Source organism: Anguilla anguilla, chromosome 13, assembly GCF_013347855.1.
Source record: "Anguilla anguilla isolate fAngAng1 chromosome 13, fAngAng1.pri, whole genome shotgun sequence".
Classification (NCBI taxonomy): domain Eukaryota; kingdom Metazoa; phylum Chordata; class Actinopteri; order Anguilliformes; family Anguillidae; genus Anguilla; species Anguilla anguilla.
This window is the reverse complement of record NC_049213.1, coordinates 1,087,987-1,109,512: the sequence shown is the minus strand read 5'-3', so window position 1 is coordinate 1,109,512 and position 21,526 is coordinate 1,087,987. Positions and strand designations below refer to the sequence as shown.

Genomic DNA, 21,526 nt, shown 5'->3' with positions numbered 1-21,526 from the left:
TTCTCCTAAAATGCACAGGCTTTTTTTTAAGCTCAATCCAGTCTTTATGCCTAAAACCTTCCCTCCTTTCACATGTGAGATGTTGGAGCTTGCCACTTTTCACCCACCACCTTTCTCCTCTGACGAGGAGCATAGGTTGCATATGCTGTGTTCTCCGCACGTATATGACAAAGACTAAGGCTTTTAGAAAGAGCGACCAGGGCCTGGGCCCCTGCCTGCAAAGAAAAAGTATCTCTAAGCAGCGGCTGTCCCATTGGCTTGTGGAAGCTATTGTTATGGCACATGATTCAAAGAGGATAACACCCCCTTTGGGCCTGAGGGCTCATGCTACGAGGGGTATGGCTGCATTGTGGGCCCTATTCCATGGGCTCTCCTTACAGGAAATGTATTCAGCTGCAGCCTGGGTTTCTCCAGATACTTTTGCAAGGTTCTACTGCCTGAACGTCACCAGGAGGCCGGTAGCCCACTCAGTTCTGGGGGTGAGCTCTGTGTGAGGCGCACACATCTCCCCTCATCTGCTATGGGTTTCATTACTTCACATTGTTCCCGGGACCTGGCCATAGCTTTGGTAAATGGTAAATGGACTGCATTTATATAGCGCTTTTATCCAAAGCGCTTTACAATTGATGCCTCTCATTAACCAGAGCATTTAGGGGTTAGGTGTCTTGCTCAAGGACACTTCGACACACCCAGGGCAGGGCTCGAACCGGCAACCCTCCGACTGCCAGACAACCGCTCTTACATCCTGAGCTATGTCGCCCCTTTGGGCAGTGGAATGCATTTAGTACTTCCCTACATGGGATGTGCCAGACACCACCCTCCACGAGATGATGAAAGAGAACTTTAGGTTACTGTTGTAACCCCGGTGGAGAGATCCACCAAGACTGCCCTGCTTGCCGCGCATGAGAAGTGAATATGTTCACTGAGGAGTAGTAGCGCTCCACTTGTCCTATATGTTCTTCCAGGAGGGCAGTAGTCTCCTGTAGCATTGAATGCGCTACTGGCTGTCAAAGCCACACTTGGTGCAATTGGATGACCGGATGTCATTCCCCATACGTGTATCTCTCTGCTCTGTGTTTCGGAGAACCGGGGTAGCGACAGTAACTTAAAGTTTTGGGGTAACACCCTTACTGAGGTACTCACTGGGCATACTGTTAGATTCACTAGCAGGATATGCAGCTCTTCTTGGATAGCTGCTAGGGTCAGTCAAATGTTATTGAATAGAATAATACAGAGGTCATGCCTTGTGATAGTTATATAGTCTCGCTACCCAAATGGGGTAAATCTTAATTAGGTTAATCCCAGGGATAGTTGTTGGTTTTAGATTCCTGGATGAGCAGGACATTTACCTCCCAGCTTTGAAGGTCTTAATGTCACACTTTGATGAATGCCTGGCAGCAGTAGCTAGTCTCTCTCTCCAGGATACAGGGTCAAGCTGCCCATCTTTTCATATGAGCACCCCCCAGTCAATAATCTTATGAGCAAAATTGTATTCACACAAACATTCAGGTTAGAGGTTTTGAAAATGAATGGAGTCAGGAAATTAGTCTTCCCTGTGACAAAATTCAAACCCTTACATTTCCATAATCAGTAATTCTATTTAGTTAATGTCACACAGTACACAGCACTACTCACCCCAGTCTCTGCAGTTTACAGTTTGGACTCATCAGTCCAGCACAGAGCAGCTCCACTCCTGAATCTCCCAGGTCATTGTAGCTGAGGTCCAGATCTCTCAGGGGTGAGTCTGATGACTGGAGAGCTGAGGCCACAATATCACAGGACTTCTCTGTGAGGCCACAGCTGTTCAGTCTGCAAAGAAGAGTTCATATATTATAGTATAATAATATTAGGTATACATAAAACATATGGTAAATGATACAAATGATAGTGTTCAGTAATGAAGAGTGAAATTGAGGATTTTAAGGTTGATGATTCTCTGAGGAAGATGTCTGTGCTACACTCTCCAGCTGCCGCACTTCGGACCTGAGAATTACACACAGGGGCGACATAGCTCAGGAGGTAAGAACGATTGTCTGGCAGTCGGAGGATTGCTGGTTCAAACCCCACCCTGGGCGTGTCGAAGTGTCCTTGAGCAAGATACCTAACCCCTAACTGCTCTGGCAAATGAGAGGCATCAATTGTAAAGCGCTTTGGATAAAAGCGCTATATAAATGCAGTCCATTTACCATTTACACATCCTGCTGGACTGAACTGTGATAGTTCTACAGATGTAATTCTGACCCAAACGGCCCCTTTTTTATATTGCAAGTTCCCACCCCATCCCAGAAGTTCAGCTGCCATCTTTCAAAGTGGACAGTGAGGGAACTTGCAAAGCTGATGAATGTTTGGCACAGCTACCACCAAAAGGAAAGATGCAAAGGATAAAGCACATCTTCCAGAGAGGACAGTGAGTTTGCTTCTTTAGTTTAGGTTTTCTGTGACAAACAACCCACAGCACTGCAAGCTAAAATACAGTTAATAGTAAATTAACTTTAGAATAGGGATGCACCGAAATGAAAATTCTTGGCCGAAACCGAAACTGAAAAAAAGGAAACACTTGGCCGAATTCCGAATACCGGTATTTTTTCATTTGCCCATTTGTACCATTAAATCAATTTTGCTTTTGATTTATGCTTTTCAATGACAAAATTAAATTACAAAATGACAACGTGATGAAAAAACTTTTATTAGTCTACTGGACATTCAGTCCTTTCCAGCAGACAATTATACTAAAAAAGCACAATAACTGGGGTAATGAACATAGAGGGCAGGGAGTGTTCCACAGAAAGCTGATACTAGTATAATATTCAGTAAAAATCTTTTTGGGAGGTAATTCAAGATCTTTATTGATTTCCTTTGTACAATACAAGAATACAATAACTTAAAAAAAAAACCCAAATAAACGGAGAAAACACACATCATTCAACCAACATGATTTCCAACCACAAATGTTCACCTGTAGCCTAACGGTGGAATCTATATTTCATTTGATTTCAAAAGATAAGTCAGTGCCGATTATTGCCTAATCAAGGAAACTGTAAAATGCCTAATAACAGTACAAATAGGCTACTAGCTGCATGCTGCGAGTATTAGCCATTCTAAATGCACACAAAAAGGCGCTGTTTGAAATGAAAGTCAAAGCGCGAGACGCGCGTGCACGGACAGGGGAATCAGTTCGCTTCGAGGATACTGAATTCGCTACAACACCGGCACTGTTAGAACGCGTCATCAATAGCCGCAGGAGAGCAACGAAACAGTGTCACATTTATTTCTATACTTTTGTTACAATAATTTTTTTTTTTTTTTTTTTTTTTTAAACACACACATTCGGTCAAAATTTTCGGCATTTTCACTCTTTTGGTCGAATACCGAATGTGTTATTTTTTGCTATTTTTGGCCGAACATTTTCGGAGACCGAAATTTCGGTGCATCCCTACTTTAGAAGCAGAAACACAAGGAAGTTATCTGTTCACATATACCTAGCTGTGTGTCAGTTCTTCTGGTGTCACATATGACCAGGTAGAGAAACAAGGTATTCCAAAGGTCTGTGGGAACTCCTGTTAATGATACCTTTGAGTTTATTTTATTGATATAGTGATACATTTGATATCGCAGCCCAAGGAGACACCATGCAGCCTGTTCTGGGCTCCAGGAAACTTCAGAATCCCTGTACAGGTCAGGCTTTGGCCTGAGATGAGCCACAGAATTAACTCAAGAACCGGCACTGGGGGCAGAGGTCACTTTAACAGTTCCCTGAGAAGACCTCATTCTGGCACCCATTATATCCTACAATTCCTCTACCTTCCTACTTTCATTCTATCTACAAGCACTATGCTGGAGATTCTGGGTCAGCCTATACCTGAATAAAGCAGAGACCAGGGTGGTACTACTGGCCTTGTAACATGGTGCATTTACTGCCTGCCCTAGCCTCCCAAAATAGAAACATAAACATTTAATTCATAAACAAACGTATCCCTCCCAAACCAAACTTAACATAATTTTCATCATGACATTGAAAAGAAGTGTTATCCTATCAAGTGGCTTAAAAGTAAAATATAAAAAGGGGTATAGATAAGTCTCGCCTTTGTTCTCTTCTAATCATTAATTCATTATGCATAGACCAGGAAGAGAAGGGGAACCCCCCTCTTTCAAACACATGGCAGGGATTCAAACAACATTTGTTCTTATAATTCAAACTTACAATTAAAAGCAAGGCATGTTTTTTTCTTCAAAAATAGTTTGGCAATTACAGCAATAACTTGAATTAATTCACCAAACTGAATTTGTGAAGAAAAGGTGTGAAGTGCATTTACTAGTCCAAGTCCAAGTTAAGGACAAATGTTCATTGAATACAGGCTATAAAGTGTTGACTTGTTAAGCAAACATGAGCCTTTGATCTTGTGTCTCAGCTTTGTCTAGCTTCTCAGCTGTGCATCTTTGGCTTTGATCAGGTTTAATGTGGGAGAGACAAGCTGTGGTTTTGTTTTGTCTTTCATTCATTTGTTTCATGATTATCTTCTACTTCATTTCCAGGACTGTCTAATTTCTGTTCATGTAATTGAGCCTGTTATTAAATTAGATTAGAATTAGAATTAGCAGTCAAGGCACAACTGTCAAACACTAGCAGCAATGCAAGGCGCTGGTGAATTTGGGTATTTCAGTAATTTCTTGACTCCAGGCACTAGCACAACTGTGGCACAGTTGTAAAAGAGGCTGGTTCGATCAGAATAAATTGACTGTGGGTGTGGTTGGGTTTGGTTTCATTATTGCCAATCAGATCACCACATTTCTGTCCCTTTGGGAAACACAGCCAAATGCTAATGTCACCATGGCTGAACAAGCATGTTGTGATCATCTCTACTGAAGGGAGGAGAGAGTTTTCTAGCATAACTAGAAGTCTGTACAACACTAAATTCCTAGACCTTGCAGCAGGGCCCCTCCGTCTCCAGGCACCAGACCTCCCAAGGACAAGAATAAGTTAGAAATAATGCATGTATGTGTGTTTGTGTATGTCTGTGTGTTTTCTTTCTCTCTGTCTTATACATTTGTAGAAGTCCAAACTGGTGACCTTGGCTTTCCTCCTTATCCTCGCCCCTGCCATCCTGCCAGGGAGAAACCGGCTATGACACCATGCTGCCCAGGACTCTGAAAGCAACTGATAGTTAAAGACCAAACTATTATTTCTGATTTAATTATTTCCCATTTAAAGCTTGTTTATGTAACACTTAAGACTAAGAGGTCACCGTGTGCTTATTCAGTATTTATGCTATATGACTAGACACAGCCATTTATTTATTTTACTATATGCTTATGTATTAACCAAGTACCAACTGCCCCTGCTTTCTTCAGTTCGTGCTTATCCATTTTGTTGTGTGTAGGTACTGGACTCTTTCTGCAGAAATAAATCCTATTTCTTATATGGATATACCTTGTCATGCCTGGTTATTCTAAGGGGAGAATTTTCTCTGCACAACACTATGAACTATTACAACCATTATGAGGACTTCTACAAACCAATGAAGATGAAACTGAATAGTTTTGATTCAATTTTTTGTTAATATTTAAACAAAAACGGTGTATTTTCTGTTCATATGCCAGTTTTAAAGGCTGTAATAAACGGTTCTGTTCCCATGAACCGTTCCACAGGGAGAATATTCCCAGACTGGCCAGGAACAGGAGGCAGCTGGCAGAGACAGCCTCCAGTCGGCCTCTCCATCCTGCTGCTGCCGCTACTGTTTCAGCTAGGCAGGCATTGCGCTTGTGCACCAGAGGACAGGAAAGAAGAATTTTGTCTGGATTTACTACAGCTTTTTTGTTTCTTTACTGTCAATTTTTGTTTTATACCACTATTTAAAATAAACAAAATAATAATTTACTTCAACTAAGTCTCATTCATTCCAGACATGCACTTGATAAGATGAATGTACATTCACTAGTGAAACGGCTCCACAGCCAACCAGTCCCTGCTCTCTCGTGCTCTGTAATCTCTGTAGCGATCGTCACATGCGACTCTGCTTCTCTCTGTATGAAAGTCCTGTAATGTGTCCTCTATGAGGTCTATGTCACATCCATGGCATATGGCTATGTAGTGTAGAACACAGCACACCACAAAGAATGCACTGACTTTCTGAGGGCTGTACAGTGATGTACCACCCAATAAATCCAAAATTCTAAAATGCATTTTAAACATTCTAAAAGTTCACTCAGTTATTGACCTAGCCTAGCCAAACACATGATTAAAAGCAAGTTTACAGTGCATTCTGGGCTCACCATAAACACTATCTGAGGGGTATAAAGCCGGTCTCCCACCTGTCTCATTCAAGTAGCTTACACAATTAACTCCACTGCCTAAATAGCCAGCATTGGACTGAATAACTTTTCTTTAAAAAAGTTAATTGAAATAAACAAAATATTTCTTGTATCTGTGTTATGCGTTTATGGATTCACATGTGTGGCACAGTTATAATGGCAAAATAGCACAAGTTAAAACCTGGTATGGGTTGGTTTAACTGCAAACACATTATTCAACACCAAACTAACACAGTGATAAATGTTTCTATTGGCACATGCCCGATTGCACCAACAAACCCATGCTGACACAAGCAGATTAACTGCAGACCATAAAACTAACAACCCTGGTGAAAGTGAAAAATATGACAAGCAATTCCACGTGTGTTTGTGCCTGCGCTGTCACCAAAATAGGGCACCTTTTCTTAATACTGTAACTTAATATAGCTTCTCTTCATTTTAATCTGCATGAATTGTATGTTCTGACAAAGGTTGATCCATCAGATCACTCTGATATCAATAAACTCCGTATTTATTTCACAATTGCTATCTTTGCAAATAATTAGTAAAAGTATCAAATCAGTAAATAGTAATAGTAAATAAAATAAAATATATGGTAAGTGCTGAGGTTTTGCATTTGATGCTGCTTATGTTCTGGATACAAGACATTAAATGAGGGCACAAGTTAAAACATCTTGATTCATAAATCTTTTTTTAACCAAATTTTCTGTTGCCCGGCAATTTTATTGCACTTTATTCTGACCAGATTTAAAAAGTGGGAAAATATGTGGTCAATCATCTACATTATTAATGACATAATACTCACATGGCCTTCCTGCAGTTCCTGACTACTGGTACCAGTCTCTGATGACCTTCTGCTGATGTGTTGTATGTCTTCAAGTCAAACTCATCCAGGATCTCCTCCGACATCAGTAACACAAAGGCCAGAGCTGAACATTGGTCTGGTTCCAGCTTTTTATCAGAAAGTTTTCCTGATTTCAGGGAATTCTGGATTTCCTGCACTAGAGAGTTATCATTCAGTTCATTGAGACAGTGGAACAGATTGATGATCCTCTCTGCTGAAGATTCCTCTCTGATCCTCTCCTTAATGTACTGGACTGTTTTCTTAATGCTCTCTGATCTGCTTCCTGTCTGTGTCAGTAGTCCTCCTAAGAGAGTCTGAATGGAGTCCAGAGAGAGGCCGAGAAGGAATCGGAGGAAAAGGTCCAGGTGTCCATTCCTACTCAATAAGGCCTGATCCACTGCACTCCTGTGTAACTCAGACAGCTGCACTCTGTCACTGTGAGGTTTTGATTCTTCTGCTCTGAGTACATTTATGTTCTCATTTACACATGATTGCAATACAAACAAGGCAGCCAGATACTCCTGAATGCTCAGATGCACAAAGCAGTAGACCTTCTCCTGGTACAACCCACACTCCTCCTTAAAGATCTCTGTGCACACCCCAGAGTACACTGAAGCTTCACTGACATCAATGCCACTCTCTTTCAGGTCCTCTTCATAGAATATCGGATTGCCCTTTTCCATCTGTAGACAAGCCAGCTGCCCCAGTTTCAGGATGATTTCTGTATCTGATGCTGACATCTTCTTTGTGTCTGTCTCATCAGTGCCATGATATTTCTGATTCTTCACCTTAGTCTGAATGAGCAGAAAGTGTGTGTACATTTCAGTCAGAGTTTTGGGCAGATCTCCACTCTCTGTTTTACCCAACATTGTCTCCAGAACAGTAGCAGAAATCCAGCAGAAGACTGGTATGTGACACATGATGTAGAGGCTCCTGGATGACTTCATGTGTGAGATAATTCTGCTGGCCTGGTTCTCATCTCTGATTTTCTTCCTGAAGTACTCCTCTTTCTGCGGGTCATTGAACCCTCGTACCTCTGTCACCTGGTGGACGCACTCAGGAGGGATCTGATTGGCTGCTGCTGGTCGGGAGGTGATCCAGAGGAGAGCAGAGGGAAACAGATTCCCCTTAATGAGGTTGGTCAGCAGCACATCCACTGATGATGACTCTGTTATATCGGAGCAGTACTTAATACTTTGGAAATTTAGAGGAAGTCGACACTCATCCAGTCCATCAAAGATAAATACAACTTTGACTTCATCACCTTCAACACTTCTGATCTCTTTCAGCTGTGGAAAGTAGTGCTGCAGAAGCTGCATCAGACTGAATTCTCTTTTCTCCTGCAGATTCAGATCTCGGAAAGGAAGAGTGAAGATGAAATCAACGTCCTGATTGGCTTTTCCATCTGCCCAGTCCAGAATGAACTTCTGCACAGAGACAGTTTTCCCAATTCCAGCGATGCCCTTTGTAAGCACAGATCTGATAGGTTTCCCTTGTCCAGGTAAAGGCTTAAAGATGTCATTGCAGAGGATTGCAGTCTCCTGTGTGGTTTGTCTCTTGGATGCTGTCTCAACCTGTCTGACTTCATGTTCATTATTGACCTCCCCACTTCCTCCCTCTGTGATGTAGAGCTCTGTATAGATCTCATTGAGGAGGGTTGTCTGCTTTGCTAAACCTTCAAATATGCATTCAAACTGCTTCTTCAGATGAGTTTTCAGTGCCTGCTGGGCTCTTTTTATGGACTCATCTGAAGAGAGGAAATATGAGAAATAATAATTTAAAAAATGTGATAAACATTTCCCACTCAATAACAGATTTTAAGAAAAAACAGCCAATAAAAGTATTAATGCATTTTGTCTTCACAATATTTCACACATATCAGTGTTAAATGCTTATAACAGTATGTTACACACCTACCACAGCATTACACACCTCTCACACAGCATTACACACCTCTCTCACAGTATTACATACCTTCCATCATTGAAATAGAATTTCTTGCTGACAGCAGCATCAGTGTCACTGTCACTCTCGCTATAATCGTTTTCGACCGAATTAACACTAATGGGTATTTTTTTCATTATGATAAAAAGGAGCGCTTTTTCGATTCCGAGTTCCCAACCAACTGCCTCCGACAAGGACACCCCGTTGCAGGGTCATGCTTTTGCTTTTGGAACGAGCTTCTTTACAGTATGAGACACCAAGAGGCCCTTATAATGTGATACTTTTATACTGATTGCTGAGATTGATTCCGGGATACAAACTCAGGGCAGTGTGTCTGATGGGACAGTGGTCTAGTTACTGGTTTTTGAGCACAAGATTCTGCCTTTAAACCCTCTTCAGGGACATTTAATCTTGTCCATTTCTTTGTCCCTGTAATAACTGCTTGAGGCAATATGTTAATACATTTAAATGTAAAATGAATAAATGTTATTTTTGGCCTTTTATTTACAGTATGAAATATTGTCAATGTAAAACAGTATTATGAAAGTGTAGATGCTGTAAATCAGAACATTGATCACTGTTAGATTTGCTATCTAAACTCATATCAAAATTCTAATTGACACACAGTAGCAATGAGAGAAAGCTCTTACTGTGCTCAGCGAGCTCCTTCTGCTTCATCTTCCTCAGGATGTGGAGTGTGATCTTCAGAAACCCCTCACTGCCACAGGTCTCCAGCAACTTCTCAACTATGCACACAGCCTCAGGATCCTCCTGCTCTCTCTCAATGCATTCAGGGTAATCATCAACTTCATGACTTTCGAACAATTCATTAATAAACTTCATAAACTGATCGTCAAGACAGCATTCTGGGCAATCCTGACTCAGATGGCTCTGAAACAGTTTCAACTTCTCATCCTTCTTCAGCTTCATCAGAGTGAGCAGGAGAGACTGAAATAAACACAGGAAGAGGTGTGCTGTATCGGAGTGAAATAAATACATGAAGAGGTGTGCTGTATCACAATAATAAATTAACACAACAAATAAAATGGGCCATAATTCATGAACCATAACATTGAATTTTTACGATGCTACATGTAAGGTTACACATGCATCCGTAAATTATCCTGGATAAAGACGTGACTCCTTTATATTGGCCAACTCTGTCACTCCTGCAGTCTTCTAGGGGAATCCCCCTCCTGGAGGGGTGGCTGTTAGGGGACAATGGCTGTCCGATAAAGACACAGCAGAAGATAATATAATAGTGTGTGTGAATAGTCATTCAGTCGAAAACTCACAAAAACATGTACTGTAGCCCAATAGAGAGGACGTTTGGAATGCTGAAAATACACTCCAGATGTTAGCACAAGTCAGCTGGAACATTACAATACAGCCCTCAGAAGGCCTGAATATTCTTTGTGGCGTGTTGCATAACGTTGCCAAAGTCATGGATGTGTCAGACATAAACAAGGACACATTACAGGACTTTAGAAGGCGTGATGGTGAACTGAATGTGCTGATTCATATTAATGAACCGAGATACCCCAGCAGCACGGGCGAGGAGGAATCAGCTGGCAGAAGAGCAGCTTCATCTATAGCCAGCCAAGCAGACAGAATGGTTTATTTGATTGAAAAAATCCACAACATTGCCCAGCGAATACTGCATTTATTTCGACATTTTAAATCACCTTTTTATGATTTATTTTCAAATATGGTCTGTGGGATTCACTGTGCATGATGGTTGTTTTTTTTAGATCTCCTAATTTTAATGGACTCGCGCAGAAACAGGTCTTTTAAGACAGAGGTAAATCTGTCTTTTCTAAGTCTTTTTAAATCCACCATTATATTATCAATCCACCAAGGTGCAAGTGCAGGTGGCTATTAGAGGGAATGGGAGATGATATGCTGACTGGTTTATAACCAGTTTATTATAGGCAGTAAGTTCAGCCCATTGGAACCCTGTGCCTTACATTTGCACTCAAATAATCCACTGTAAACCCAGTATAAGTGGGTTTGGACACAACCTAAATATATGTGTGCCATGTGCTTTACTATGCGCTAAGATCATTAAAATAGCATTTTTTATTACATTTTTTAAAGTTTAAGTAAAAAGCTGGTTTATTGTGTTCATATGATATTCCAATTTTGATGATCATGAATAATATAAAAAAGGTGCAATATGTTATTAATGTTAAGGGCAATGTTAGGAACTTGTAAACATTACCCTTGCACTGTATTACAAAGGCATTATATATAACAAATAAATTTACTGCACAAAGAAAACATAACCCATCAAAAACTAGAAAAAAAGATCTCATACCTTTATTGCGGAAGATAATTTATCTGAACTCTTCTCATCAAAAGAGCTGTACTCCAGTGACTGCTGGATCCTGTGAACAAAACATCGAGACAGAGCTTCCAGTTAAACTCATCCTCTTACTGAAGCTCTAACAGCGCATGGAGACAGAGCTTCCAGTTAAACTCATTCTCTTACTGCAGCTCTAACCTACAGCACATAGAGACAGAGCTTCCAGTTAAACTCATCCTCTCACTGCAGCTCTAACTCATAGCGCATGGAGACAGAGCTTCCAGTTAAACTCATTCTCTTACTGCAGCTCTAACTCACAGCACATGGAGACAGGGCTTCCAGTTAAACTCATCCTCTTACAGCAGCTCTATCCAGAAGAATCTGTTTACACATTGTGTACTGAACCATTTGCGCAGTTTCTCTCTTGTACACACATCAGAGTTAGAAACGAACAGAATGCGCAAAGCAAGTTCTGTCAGGAAACTCAAAAATTGCAGCTGACCAATCGGTCGGCTCCATTAAACTCATACTCACGCGTTTCCACAATCATCCAATTGCATACATACAACACTTTTCTCTTACCCATCCAATCACAGGCACACATCACCAATGGAGCGCCTTTTCAACCCAACAATCAGACCTCTCAGTGCTGCTGCTTGCCTGCGCTGCTTTTGCCTGCTTCACTGCTGCTGCTCAGAACTGCACTCACCCTCCACCTGCCCATCATCACCTGTTGTTTGGATCTGCTTCTACATACTGAGGGATTTACTGGTAATGTTTCTGTTTAGTAGGGGAGATGTATAGTACTCCCTGTTAGACAAAGTTAGTGCGTGCACTAATGTCTAAAGCAGATCCATTCACCGCTGTAGGACAGTTGTAAGTTGTTTCACTGCAGTCCTCTCTCTGAGGGCTCAAATGCTTTATTTCTGCATAAGCTCCCCAATGAGCCTGCGTCTGTTACTTTCAACATTCCAACACTATCTTCCACTTCCCTTCAGGATCGCCAGACCCCTCATGCAAGATACCCATAATTCTAAGATCAAAGCTATAGATGACACTGGGGAGGATTAACAACCTCCTTGCACGTAGTGGAGGCATAGTAAGGAATGTTCATTCGCTGTTAACCACGCTCGTGGTATGAACCCCCACGGTGTGATATCTCTGGACTGCGTCAACTCAGCGCCTACATAACTGCTACGTATCCCTATACAGCACCACCGGCGACTAGCGGGCACCGTCAGTATTTCAAGGCCGCTTCATCCACACCAGCGAATGGAGGAAAGTCTAGTTGAAGAATTAACAAATACAATTACAATACTCAATAGGTCTGAAAAACTCAAAGTGAGTGCAGGCTATTAGAATATTACAGTATCGCGTTTCTGAGTTCGCTAGCCTGCACGACTTAGAAATAATTCTTCATCTTCTCGTAACCTGAACCAAAAGCAATCATGTTTGGTATGGGTATATTTTAATACTCACAACGAAGATCGGGGTACAAAGTATATCCACCTTTCTTGCATTGCTAAATAATTATCTAGATCAACTATTGAACTAGATCAAAATTGAATTTCATTTACCAAAGTTATTGAAACCCGCCCCACAATGGGAAAGGCGGACGTGATACGAAGGTGTGCCCTCCAAACAGCCAATGACAGCTCAGACCGCTCTATCCCGACCAGGTTTTTAAGTCAATGACCACCGATGCTGCCTCTCCTCTTTATATCTTTTTTTAATTTTTCCTTTTTTTCTCGGTACCCGAGCCGTGGTTCATGTTGATTTTTAGGAAGCTATCCTAGCCTCGGTGTCCCCGCCGAATAACCCTGGATCGCTGTACCTTTGGACTTAAGAGTGTTCGCACCGCTTTGGAACCGCGTGTCTACGCCTTGAAGTACTGACGGGCTCGTGTTGGGAGTCCGGTGTCGCCGATCAAGCTGGCCTGTCCCAAGCTGCATTTTCCGGCTTTGAATTTAGCGCGTGCTGCCTCAGCTGAGTCTCGGGGATCACTTCCTCCTCCCTCCTCCCTCTTTCCTCTCTTCCTCTCCTCTCCACACTCCAACTCGTAAGTAACGCCATAAATCGAAGTTCAATCAATCTTGACTTTGAGAAAGCCATCCACACACGTTTGGCCTGCCCATGTACTGCATGCTTATACGCACAGGGCCAAGTGACTTGAAATAATTGAGGATATATTGGGCAGTATTGCTTTGGAATACATCTTATTTAATTTCGGTGAGGCAAGATAGCCTATAATGTTTGTAGATATCATTTCTTTTTGCAAAGCCTTTTATTATGAGAGTGAGAAATGCAAAGTGACCCTGTAAGAAACGGTTGTGGATTATGTGAAGTTGTACAGTCTGATGAGCGTGTACAGTTTAGCAGTTTCGGTTTGCTATATATGTAAAACAGTGCCTGTGACAAAGGGTGCGGTGGCGTAAGCGTAAACGCATGAGAAACGCAGGTGAAATATGGCCAGTGTATGTACTCACGGCCATCCAACGAGCCTTGATTGACAAAAGAATCAGCAAGCTCGTAAAATTAGAGCTCCCTAGGTCGCAACTTGTGTAGCCTTCTGTCCTGCTCCGTTGTCTGTTATTTCGTGGAGATGCACTTTTAGTGTTTGTAAGGTTTATAAGGCATTTTGATAGACTTATCTGCAGGTAGGAATCCTCTTCGCTGTTTTGCTAAGCTAGAACCAGAAAACTTGATAGTGGAGAATAGGAGCAGACGCATATGTCCCAGCAGGCTTTGTATATGAGAAAATAACAACAGTGAGAGATAAATTAGGAGAAATTATGAAATTGCGTAGTTGAAACAATATGTTTAGCAGAATGGGCATGTAGGTGAAGGTTGACATGATTACAGACTATAGTGCGAAGTAAATGAAATGACCATGACCGCACTTAGTTTCCTTATCGAACTGCATATATAACAGTCTGTATACAACATCAGTTGTTGGAGTGGAGGGTTAAGTAACGTGTAATCTATTGCACTGATGTGCTTTTGTCATGTTCAGTACTAGTAGTTATAATTATGAGTGAGTCATGATTTTAAATGTAATGTTTTAATGGGGAGTTGCAGAACGTACATACATAGTAATTGTTTGTATGTGGCTAGATAGAGAACAGGGCGAGGTAACATGAATGTAGAAACGTGGCGTTTGCTGATAAGAAGGTTTTGTACGGTAGCCAAGTGAAGAAATGTAGTTAGTAGAAATGGCACAGCGGTGAACTGGTGTAACCTTTTAATAAAAGGAATACATTTGCCGTCATGAAATGCATATGGGTGGCCATGAGTGAGTTTTGGTAAAGCAAATATAAGCGTAAGAGAACGTTAGTGTAAAAGAGGAAATTATCTGCCTGAGGACGAGGCGGGATTCAATCGTTCAACCGGAGGTTTACCAGTCTGCCACTTTGTTAGGGGCAGCACCATGACATAGCTATGCAATGCGTGAAATATCATTAGCAAACCTGTCCGTGGCTTTAAAGAAGAACACATGCGAGTAAGCGCAGAAGAGCTCCCGTTGAATCCATATGGCTTTGCAATATTGTAGCCGGTTAACAATTGAACGTGCAGACGGTACGTCATAATACAGTGTATACGTTCGGGGAACGGCTGGTAGATATGGTGCAAAAGCAATAATTGAGAAGTAGTAGACAATTATTAGTGAGGGTAAAAGCAGGATAAAGGAGTAACATGGTGGTTGAACGTGACACTTCCCAGTTGTCTTTAGGCAACAACAAAACAAACGTGCATAATTTTTTTTATTATTCAGTCATTTCAATGTACTGTAAAACATATTTTTCTAAGCCTAAATTTCCCACTATAAAAGTTCACCCGAACCGTCTGGGCGTGGTAATGAGAACAGTCAGTTAGCTATGATTGACAGACCATGCCCCGCTACCCCCATGATACGTGCTGTTTTTGGGAGACTTTTCACAAGCTAGCTAGCTTAGTAGTATATGAGTACTGATAGATAGCTAAGGTAAAGACGTTGACTTATATCCAATTATAATTTTTGCTATCTAGCTAGCCAAGTTAAGATAAAAGCACAACTATAACGTTCTCATAAAAGCAAACTAGCTAGCTAACGTTATCGATAACATTGCCTTATGAAAGCAAACTACCTAGCTAGCTAACGTTTGTTAGCTAGCTAAATGAATATAACCAGAAATAATCTAATAGTCCTTAAAAGGCACTCTAATTTAAGTGAACCTAATGTTAGTCAAATATTTGCATTGTCTTGCCTGTAAGCCAGCGGCGCAAACTATGGGTCTGGAGTTATCCATGAGTTTACGGGGCGTGTAAAGGGGAGTGGTTACTGTGTTTGTGATGCACCAAGTTGACAACTTTCTCAACCGGTTGAAAATAGGACGATAAATTTAAAATGCATATTTCCCCAAAAATGCAGAACGGACATATTTAATACTTTACTTATTGTGTTTCTTCAATGCCTCTTGTGCAAATAGCACATAAAACCGAGAAAGTGTGAAAATCACCATGGTACTCCTTTAAAGAAAGGCGCTCCTAGCTGGGCTTGAACCTAGGACCCTGTGTTCCCAAGACTGTAACCTTACCCACTAGGCCACAGGCAGACTAGCTGTTTGTACAGAAAATGTTTCAGAGTATGTATGCGAGCGTGTATATGCAAGTTTTTCATTGGGTGGTGTAGGTGAAGATTTGGCGGGTGTCGGTAAAATGTCCAATGGGGAGACATTAGTGGGATAGGCGGCAGGAAAAATAAGAATGAGAAGAAGAAGAAGAAGGAGAAAACGCAAAATCCCCTTAGTTTGGGGCTTTATTGTGTGGACATGTGAAGTTGTTTATGAAATCTGTTTGTTGAAATGGGGTCAGAATGTACAGAATTTAATGTTTTTAAGGGCTGAGTGTCTGTGGCTGTTGTGGTTATTTCTGTGGGGAACCCTGAAAAGTGCCAAACTCTCGGTGCTGTATAGGTATGGGGCATGCCCCCGCCAAGGCGTAACTTGGCGGGATGGCATACCTGCCATCCCAATCTGAGAGGTGTAAAGCCGGTCTCCCACCTGTCTCATTCAAGTAGCTTACACAATTAACTCCACTGCCTAAATAGCCAGCATTGGATTGAATAACTTTTCTTTAAAATAGTTAATTGAAATAAACAAAATATTTCTTGTATCTGTGTTATGTGTTTATGGATTCACATGTGTGGCACAGTTATAATGGCAAAATAGCACGAGTTAAAACCTGGTATGGGTCGGTTTAACTGCAGACGCATTATTCAACACCAAACTAACAGAGTGCCGAATGTTTCTATTGGCACATCCCCGATTGCACCAACAAACCCATGTTGACACAAGCAGATTAACCGCAGACCATAAAACTAACAACCCTGGTGAAAGTGAAAAATATGACAAGCAATTCCAGGTGTGTTTGTGCCTGTGCTATCACCAAAATAGGGCACCTTTTCTTAATACTGTAACTTAATATAGCTTCTCTTCATTTTAATCTGCATAAATTGTATGTTCTGACAAAGGTTGACCCATCAGCTTACTCTGATATCAATAAACTCCTTATTTATTTCACAATTGCTATCTTTGCAAATAATTTGTAAATGTATCAAATCAGTAAATAGTAATACTAAATAAAATAAAATATATGGTAAGTGCTGAGGTTTTGCATTTGATGCTGCTTATGTTCTGGAAATAAGACATTAAATGAGGGCACAAGTTAAAACATCTTGATTCATAAATCGTTTTTTAACCAAATTTTCTGTTGCCCGGCAATTTTATTGCACTTTATTCTGACCAGATTTAAAAAGTGGGAAAATATGTGGTCAATCATCTACATTATTAATGACATAATACTCACATGGCCTTCCTGCAGTTCCTGACTACTGGTAGCAGTCTCTGATGACATGCTGCTGATGTGTTGTATGTCTTCAAGTTAAACTCATCCAGGATCTCCTCCGACATCAGTAACACAAAGGCCAGAGCTGAACATTGGTCTGGTTCCACCTCTTTATCAGAAAGTTTTCCTGATCTCAGGGAATTCTGGATTTCCTGCACTAGAGAGTTGTCATTCAGTTCATTGAGACAGTGGAACAGATAGGTGATCCTCTCTGCTGAAGATTCCTCTCTGATCCTCTCCTTAATGTACTGGACTGTTTTCTTAATGTTCTCTGATCTGCTTTCTGTCTGTATCTGTGGGTCTGGTACAGGTGATTTTGTCTTTCTGCGTAATCTTTGAAACAAAGTTAGAAGGGTGTTTGTTTTGCGTCTTGCTCCACCAGGTCTGCTTCCTGTCTGTGTCAGTGGGTCTGGTAGAAGTGATCTTGTCATTCTGCGTAATCTTTGAAACAAAGTTAGAAGGGTGTTTGTTTTGCGTCTTGCTCCACCAGGTCTGCTTCCTGTCTGTGTCAGTAGTCCTCCTACAAGAGTCTGAATGGAGTCCAGAGAGAGGCCGAGAAGGAATCGGAGGAAAAGGTCCAGGTGTTCATTCTTACTTTCTAAGGCCTGATCCACTGCACTCCTGTGTAACTCAGACAGCTGCACTCTGTCACTGTGAGGTTTTGATTCTTCTGCTCTGAGTACATTTCTGTTCTCATTTACACATGATTGAAATACAAACAAGGCAGCCAGATACTCCTGAATGCTCAGATGCACAAAGCAGTAGACCTTCTCCTGGTACAACCCACACTCCTCTTTAAAGATCTCTGTGCACACCCCAGAGTACACTGAAGCTTCACTGACATCAATGCCACTCTCTTTCAGGTCCTCTTCATAGAATATCAGATTGCCCTTTTTCAGCTGTAGAAAAGCCAGCTGCCCCAGTTTCAGGATGATTTCTGTATCTGATGCTGACATCTTCTTTGTGTCTGTCTCATCAGTGCCATGATATTTCTGATTCTTCACCTTAGTCTGAATGAGCAGAAAGTGTGTGTACATTTCAGTCAGAGTTTTGGGCAGATCTCCACTCTCTGTTTTACCCAACATTGTCTCCAGAACAGTAGCAGAAATCCAGCAGAAGACTGGTATGTGACACATGATGTAGAGGCTCCTGGATGACTTCATGTGTGAGATAATTCTGCTGGCCTGGTTCTCATCTCTGATTTTCTTCCTGAAGTACTCCTCTTTCTGCGGGTCATTGAACCCTCGTACCTCTGTCACCTGGTGGACGCACTCAGGAGGGATCTGATTGGCTGCTGCTGGTCGGGAGGTGATCCAGAGGAGAGCAGAGGGAAGCAGATTCCCCTTAATGAGGTTGGTCAGCAGCACATCCACTGATGATGACTCTGTTATATCGGAGCAGTACTTACTACTTTGGAAATTTAGAGGAAGTCGACACTCATCCAGTCCATCAAAGATAAATACAACTTTGACTTCATCACCGTCAACACTTTTCATCTCTTTCAGCTGTGGAAAGTAGTGCTGCAGAAGCTGCATCAGACTGAATTCTCTTTTCTCCTGCAGATTCAGATCTCGGAAAGGAAGAGTGAAGATGAAATCAATGTCCTGATTGGCTTTTCCTTCTGCCCAGTCCAGAATGAACTTCTGCACAGAGACAGTTTTCCCAATGCCAGCGATGCCCTTTGTAAGCACAGTTTTGATAGGTTTCTCTTGTCCAGGTAAAGGCTTAAAGATGTCATTGCAGAGGATTGCAGTCTCCTGTGTGGTTTGTCTCTTGGATGCTGTCTCAATCTGTCTGACTTTGTGTTCATCATTGACCTCCCCACTTCCCCCCTCTGTGATGTAGACCTCTGTATAGATCTCATTGAGGAGGGTTGGCTGGCCCTGCTTTGCTTCAAATATGCATTCAAACTTCTTCTTCAGATGAGTTATCAGTGCCTGTTGGGCTCGTTTTATGGATTCATCTGAAGAGAGGAAATATGAGAAATAATAATTTAAAAAATATGATAAACATTTCCCACTCAATAACAGATTTTAAGAAAAAACAGCCAATAAAAGTATTAATGCATTCTGTCTTCACAATATTTCACACATATCAGTGTTACATGCTTATAACAGTATGTTACACACCTAACAGAGCATTACACACCTCTCTCACAGTGTGTTACACACCTCTCACACAGCATTACACACCTCTCTGACAGTATTACATACCTTCCATCATTGAAATAGAATTTCTTGTTGACAGCAGCATCAGTGTCACTGTCACTCTCGCTATAATAGTTTTCGACCGAATTAACACTAATGGGTATTTTTTTCATTATGATGAAGAGGAGCGCTTTTTCAATTCCGAGTTCCCAACCAACTGCTTCCGACAAGGAAACCCCGTTGCAGGGTCATGCTTTTGCTTTTGGAACGAGCTTCTTTACAGCGTGAGACACCAAGAGGCCCTTATAATGTGATACTTTTATACTGATTGCTAAGATTGATTCCGGAATACAAACTCAGGGCAGTATGTCTGATGGGACAGTGGTCTAGTTACTGGTTTTTGAGCACAAGATTCTGCCTTTAAACCCCCCTCAGGGACATTTAATCTTTTCAATTTCCTTGTCCCTGTAATAACTGCTTGAAGCAATGTAAAATGAATAAATGTTATTTTTGGCCTTTTATTTACAGTATGCAATATTGTCAATGTAAAACAGCATTATGAAAGTGTAGATGCTGTAAATCAGAACATTGATCACTGTTAGATTTGCTATCTAAACTCATATCAAAACTCTAATTGACACACAGTAGCAATGAGAGAAAGCTCTTACTGTGCTCACCTCTTTCCAGTGAATCAGCAAGATCCTTCTGCTTCATGTACTCCAGTGACTCGTGGATCCTGTGAACAAAACATGGAGACAGAGCTTAAAGTTAAACTCATTCTCATACTGCAGCTCTAACCTACAGCACATGGAAACAGAACTTCCAGTTAAACTCATTCTCTTCCTGCAGCTCTAAACTCACAGAAAATAGAGACAGAGCTTCCAGTTAAACTCACACTCTCACTGCAGCTCTAACTCACAGCACATAGAGACAGGGCTTCCAGTTAAACTCATCCTCTTACAGCAGCTCTAACTCACAGGACATAGAGACAGGGCTTCCAGTTAAACTCATCCTCTTACAGCAGATCTATCCAGAAGAATCTGTTTTACACATTATGTACTGTACCATTTGCACAGTTTCTCTCTTGAACACACATCAGAGTTAGAAATGAATGAGCGTTGCGCACAGAATACGCAAAGCAAGTTCTGTCAGGAAACTCAAAAATTGCAGCTGACCAATCGGACGGCTCCATTAACCTCATACTCACGCGTTTCCACAATCATCCAATTGCATACACACAACACTCTTCTCTTACACATCCAATCACAGGCACGCATCACCAATGGAGCGCCTTTTTAAACCACCAGTCAGACCTCTCAGTGCTGCTGCTTGCCTGCGCTGCTTTTGCCTGCTTCACTGCTGCTGCTCACAACTGCACTCACCCTCCACCACCCCATCATCACCTGTTGTTTGGATCTGCTTCTACATACTGGGGGGTTAACTGGTATTCTTCCTGTTTAGTAGGGGAGATGTATAGTACTCCCTGTTAGACAAAGTTAGTGCGTGCACTAATATCTAAAGCAGATCCATTCACCGCCAAACCAAAAATATGTATTTACATATCCATGTGAGTATTTTAATAAGTGTGTTGTCCTTAACTGCATAAAATGTGGTTGCAGTTCACTCCTTGTTGATTAATTCACATGAAATACGAAGCCACTCCTGTCTGAGCTGTGTTAACAGCTAGAATATAGGGACAGAGTGAGGAATGGAGGGAGGGGAAGTTTAACTCTGATACTGCAGGAAATGGATCCAGGGTCATTTATTGCAAAAATTTAACAAGAAAAAACACCATCTAAACATCAGTGAGCCAACACGGTATACCACACCTACACCTGAATGTGACATAATACACCCACCTACATCGGAATGTGACATAATACACTCACTGACACTTGAATGTGACATAATACATCTACCTACACCGGAATGTGACATAATACACCCACCTACATCGGAATGTGACATAATACACCTACCTACACCGGAATGTGACGTAATACACCCACCTACACCGGAATGTGACATAATACACCCACCTACATCGGAATGTGACATAATATACCCACCTGCACCTGAAAGTGATATCATACA

The 21,526-nt window shown here is 41.5% G+C and overlaps 2 protein-coding genes across 2 annotated transcripts in view; both read right to left on the bottom strand.

Moving 5' to 3' along the window:
- LOC118210812 (NLR family CARD domain-containing protein 3-like) overlaps window positions 1-21,526 on the bottom strand; it is a 131,566-nt gene that overhangs the window by 91,470 nt on the left and 18,570 nt on the right. The gene's annotated exons all lie outside the window — the stretch shown is intronic.
- LOC118210809 lies at window positions 1,905-20,163 on the bottom strand. The gene is made up of 6 exons (XM_035387256.1): window positions 20,101-20,163; window positions 17,247-19,248; window positions 11,415-11,484; window positions 9,748-10,045; window positions 7,115-8,900; window positions 1,905-1,983 (listed from the first exon to the last, which is right to left on the bottom strand). The coding sequence occupies exons 1-6, from the start codon at window positions 20,144-20,146 to the stop codon at window positions 1,920-1,922; spliced, it is 4,266 nt and encodes a 1,421-aa protein (XP_035243147.1). The 5' UTR covers window positions 20,147-20,163; the 3' UTR covers window positions 1,905-1,919.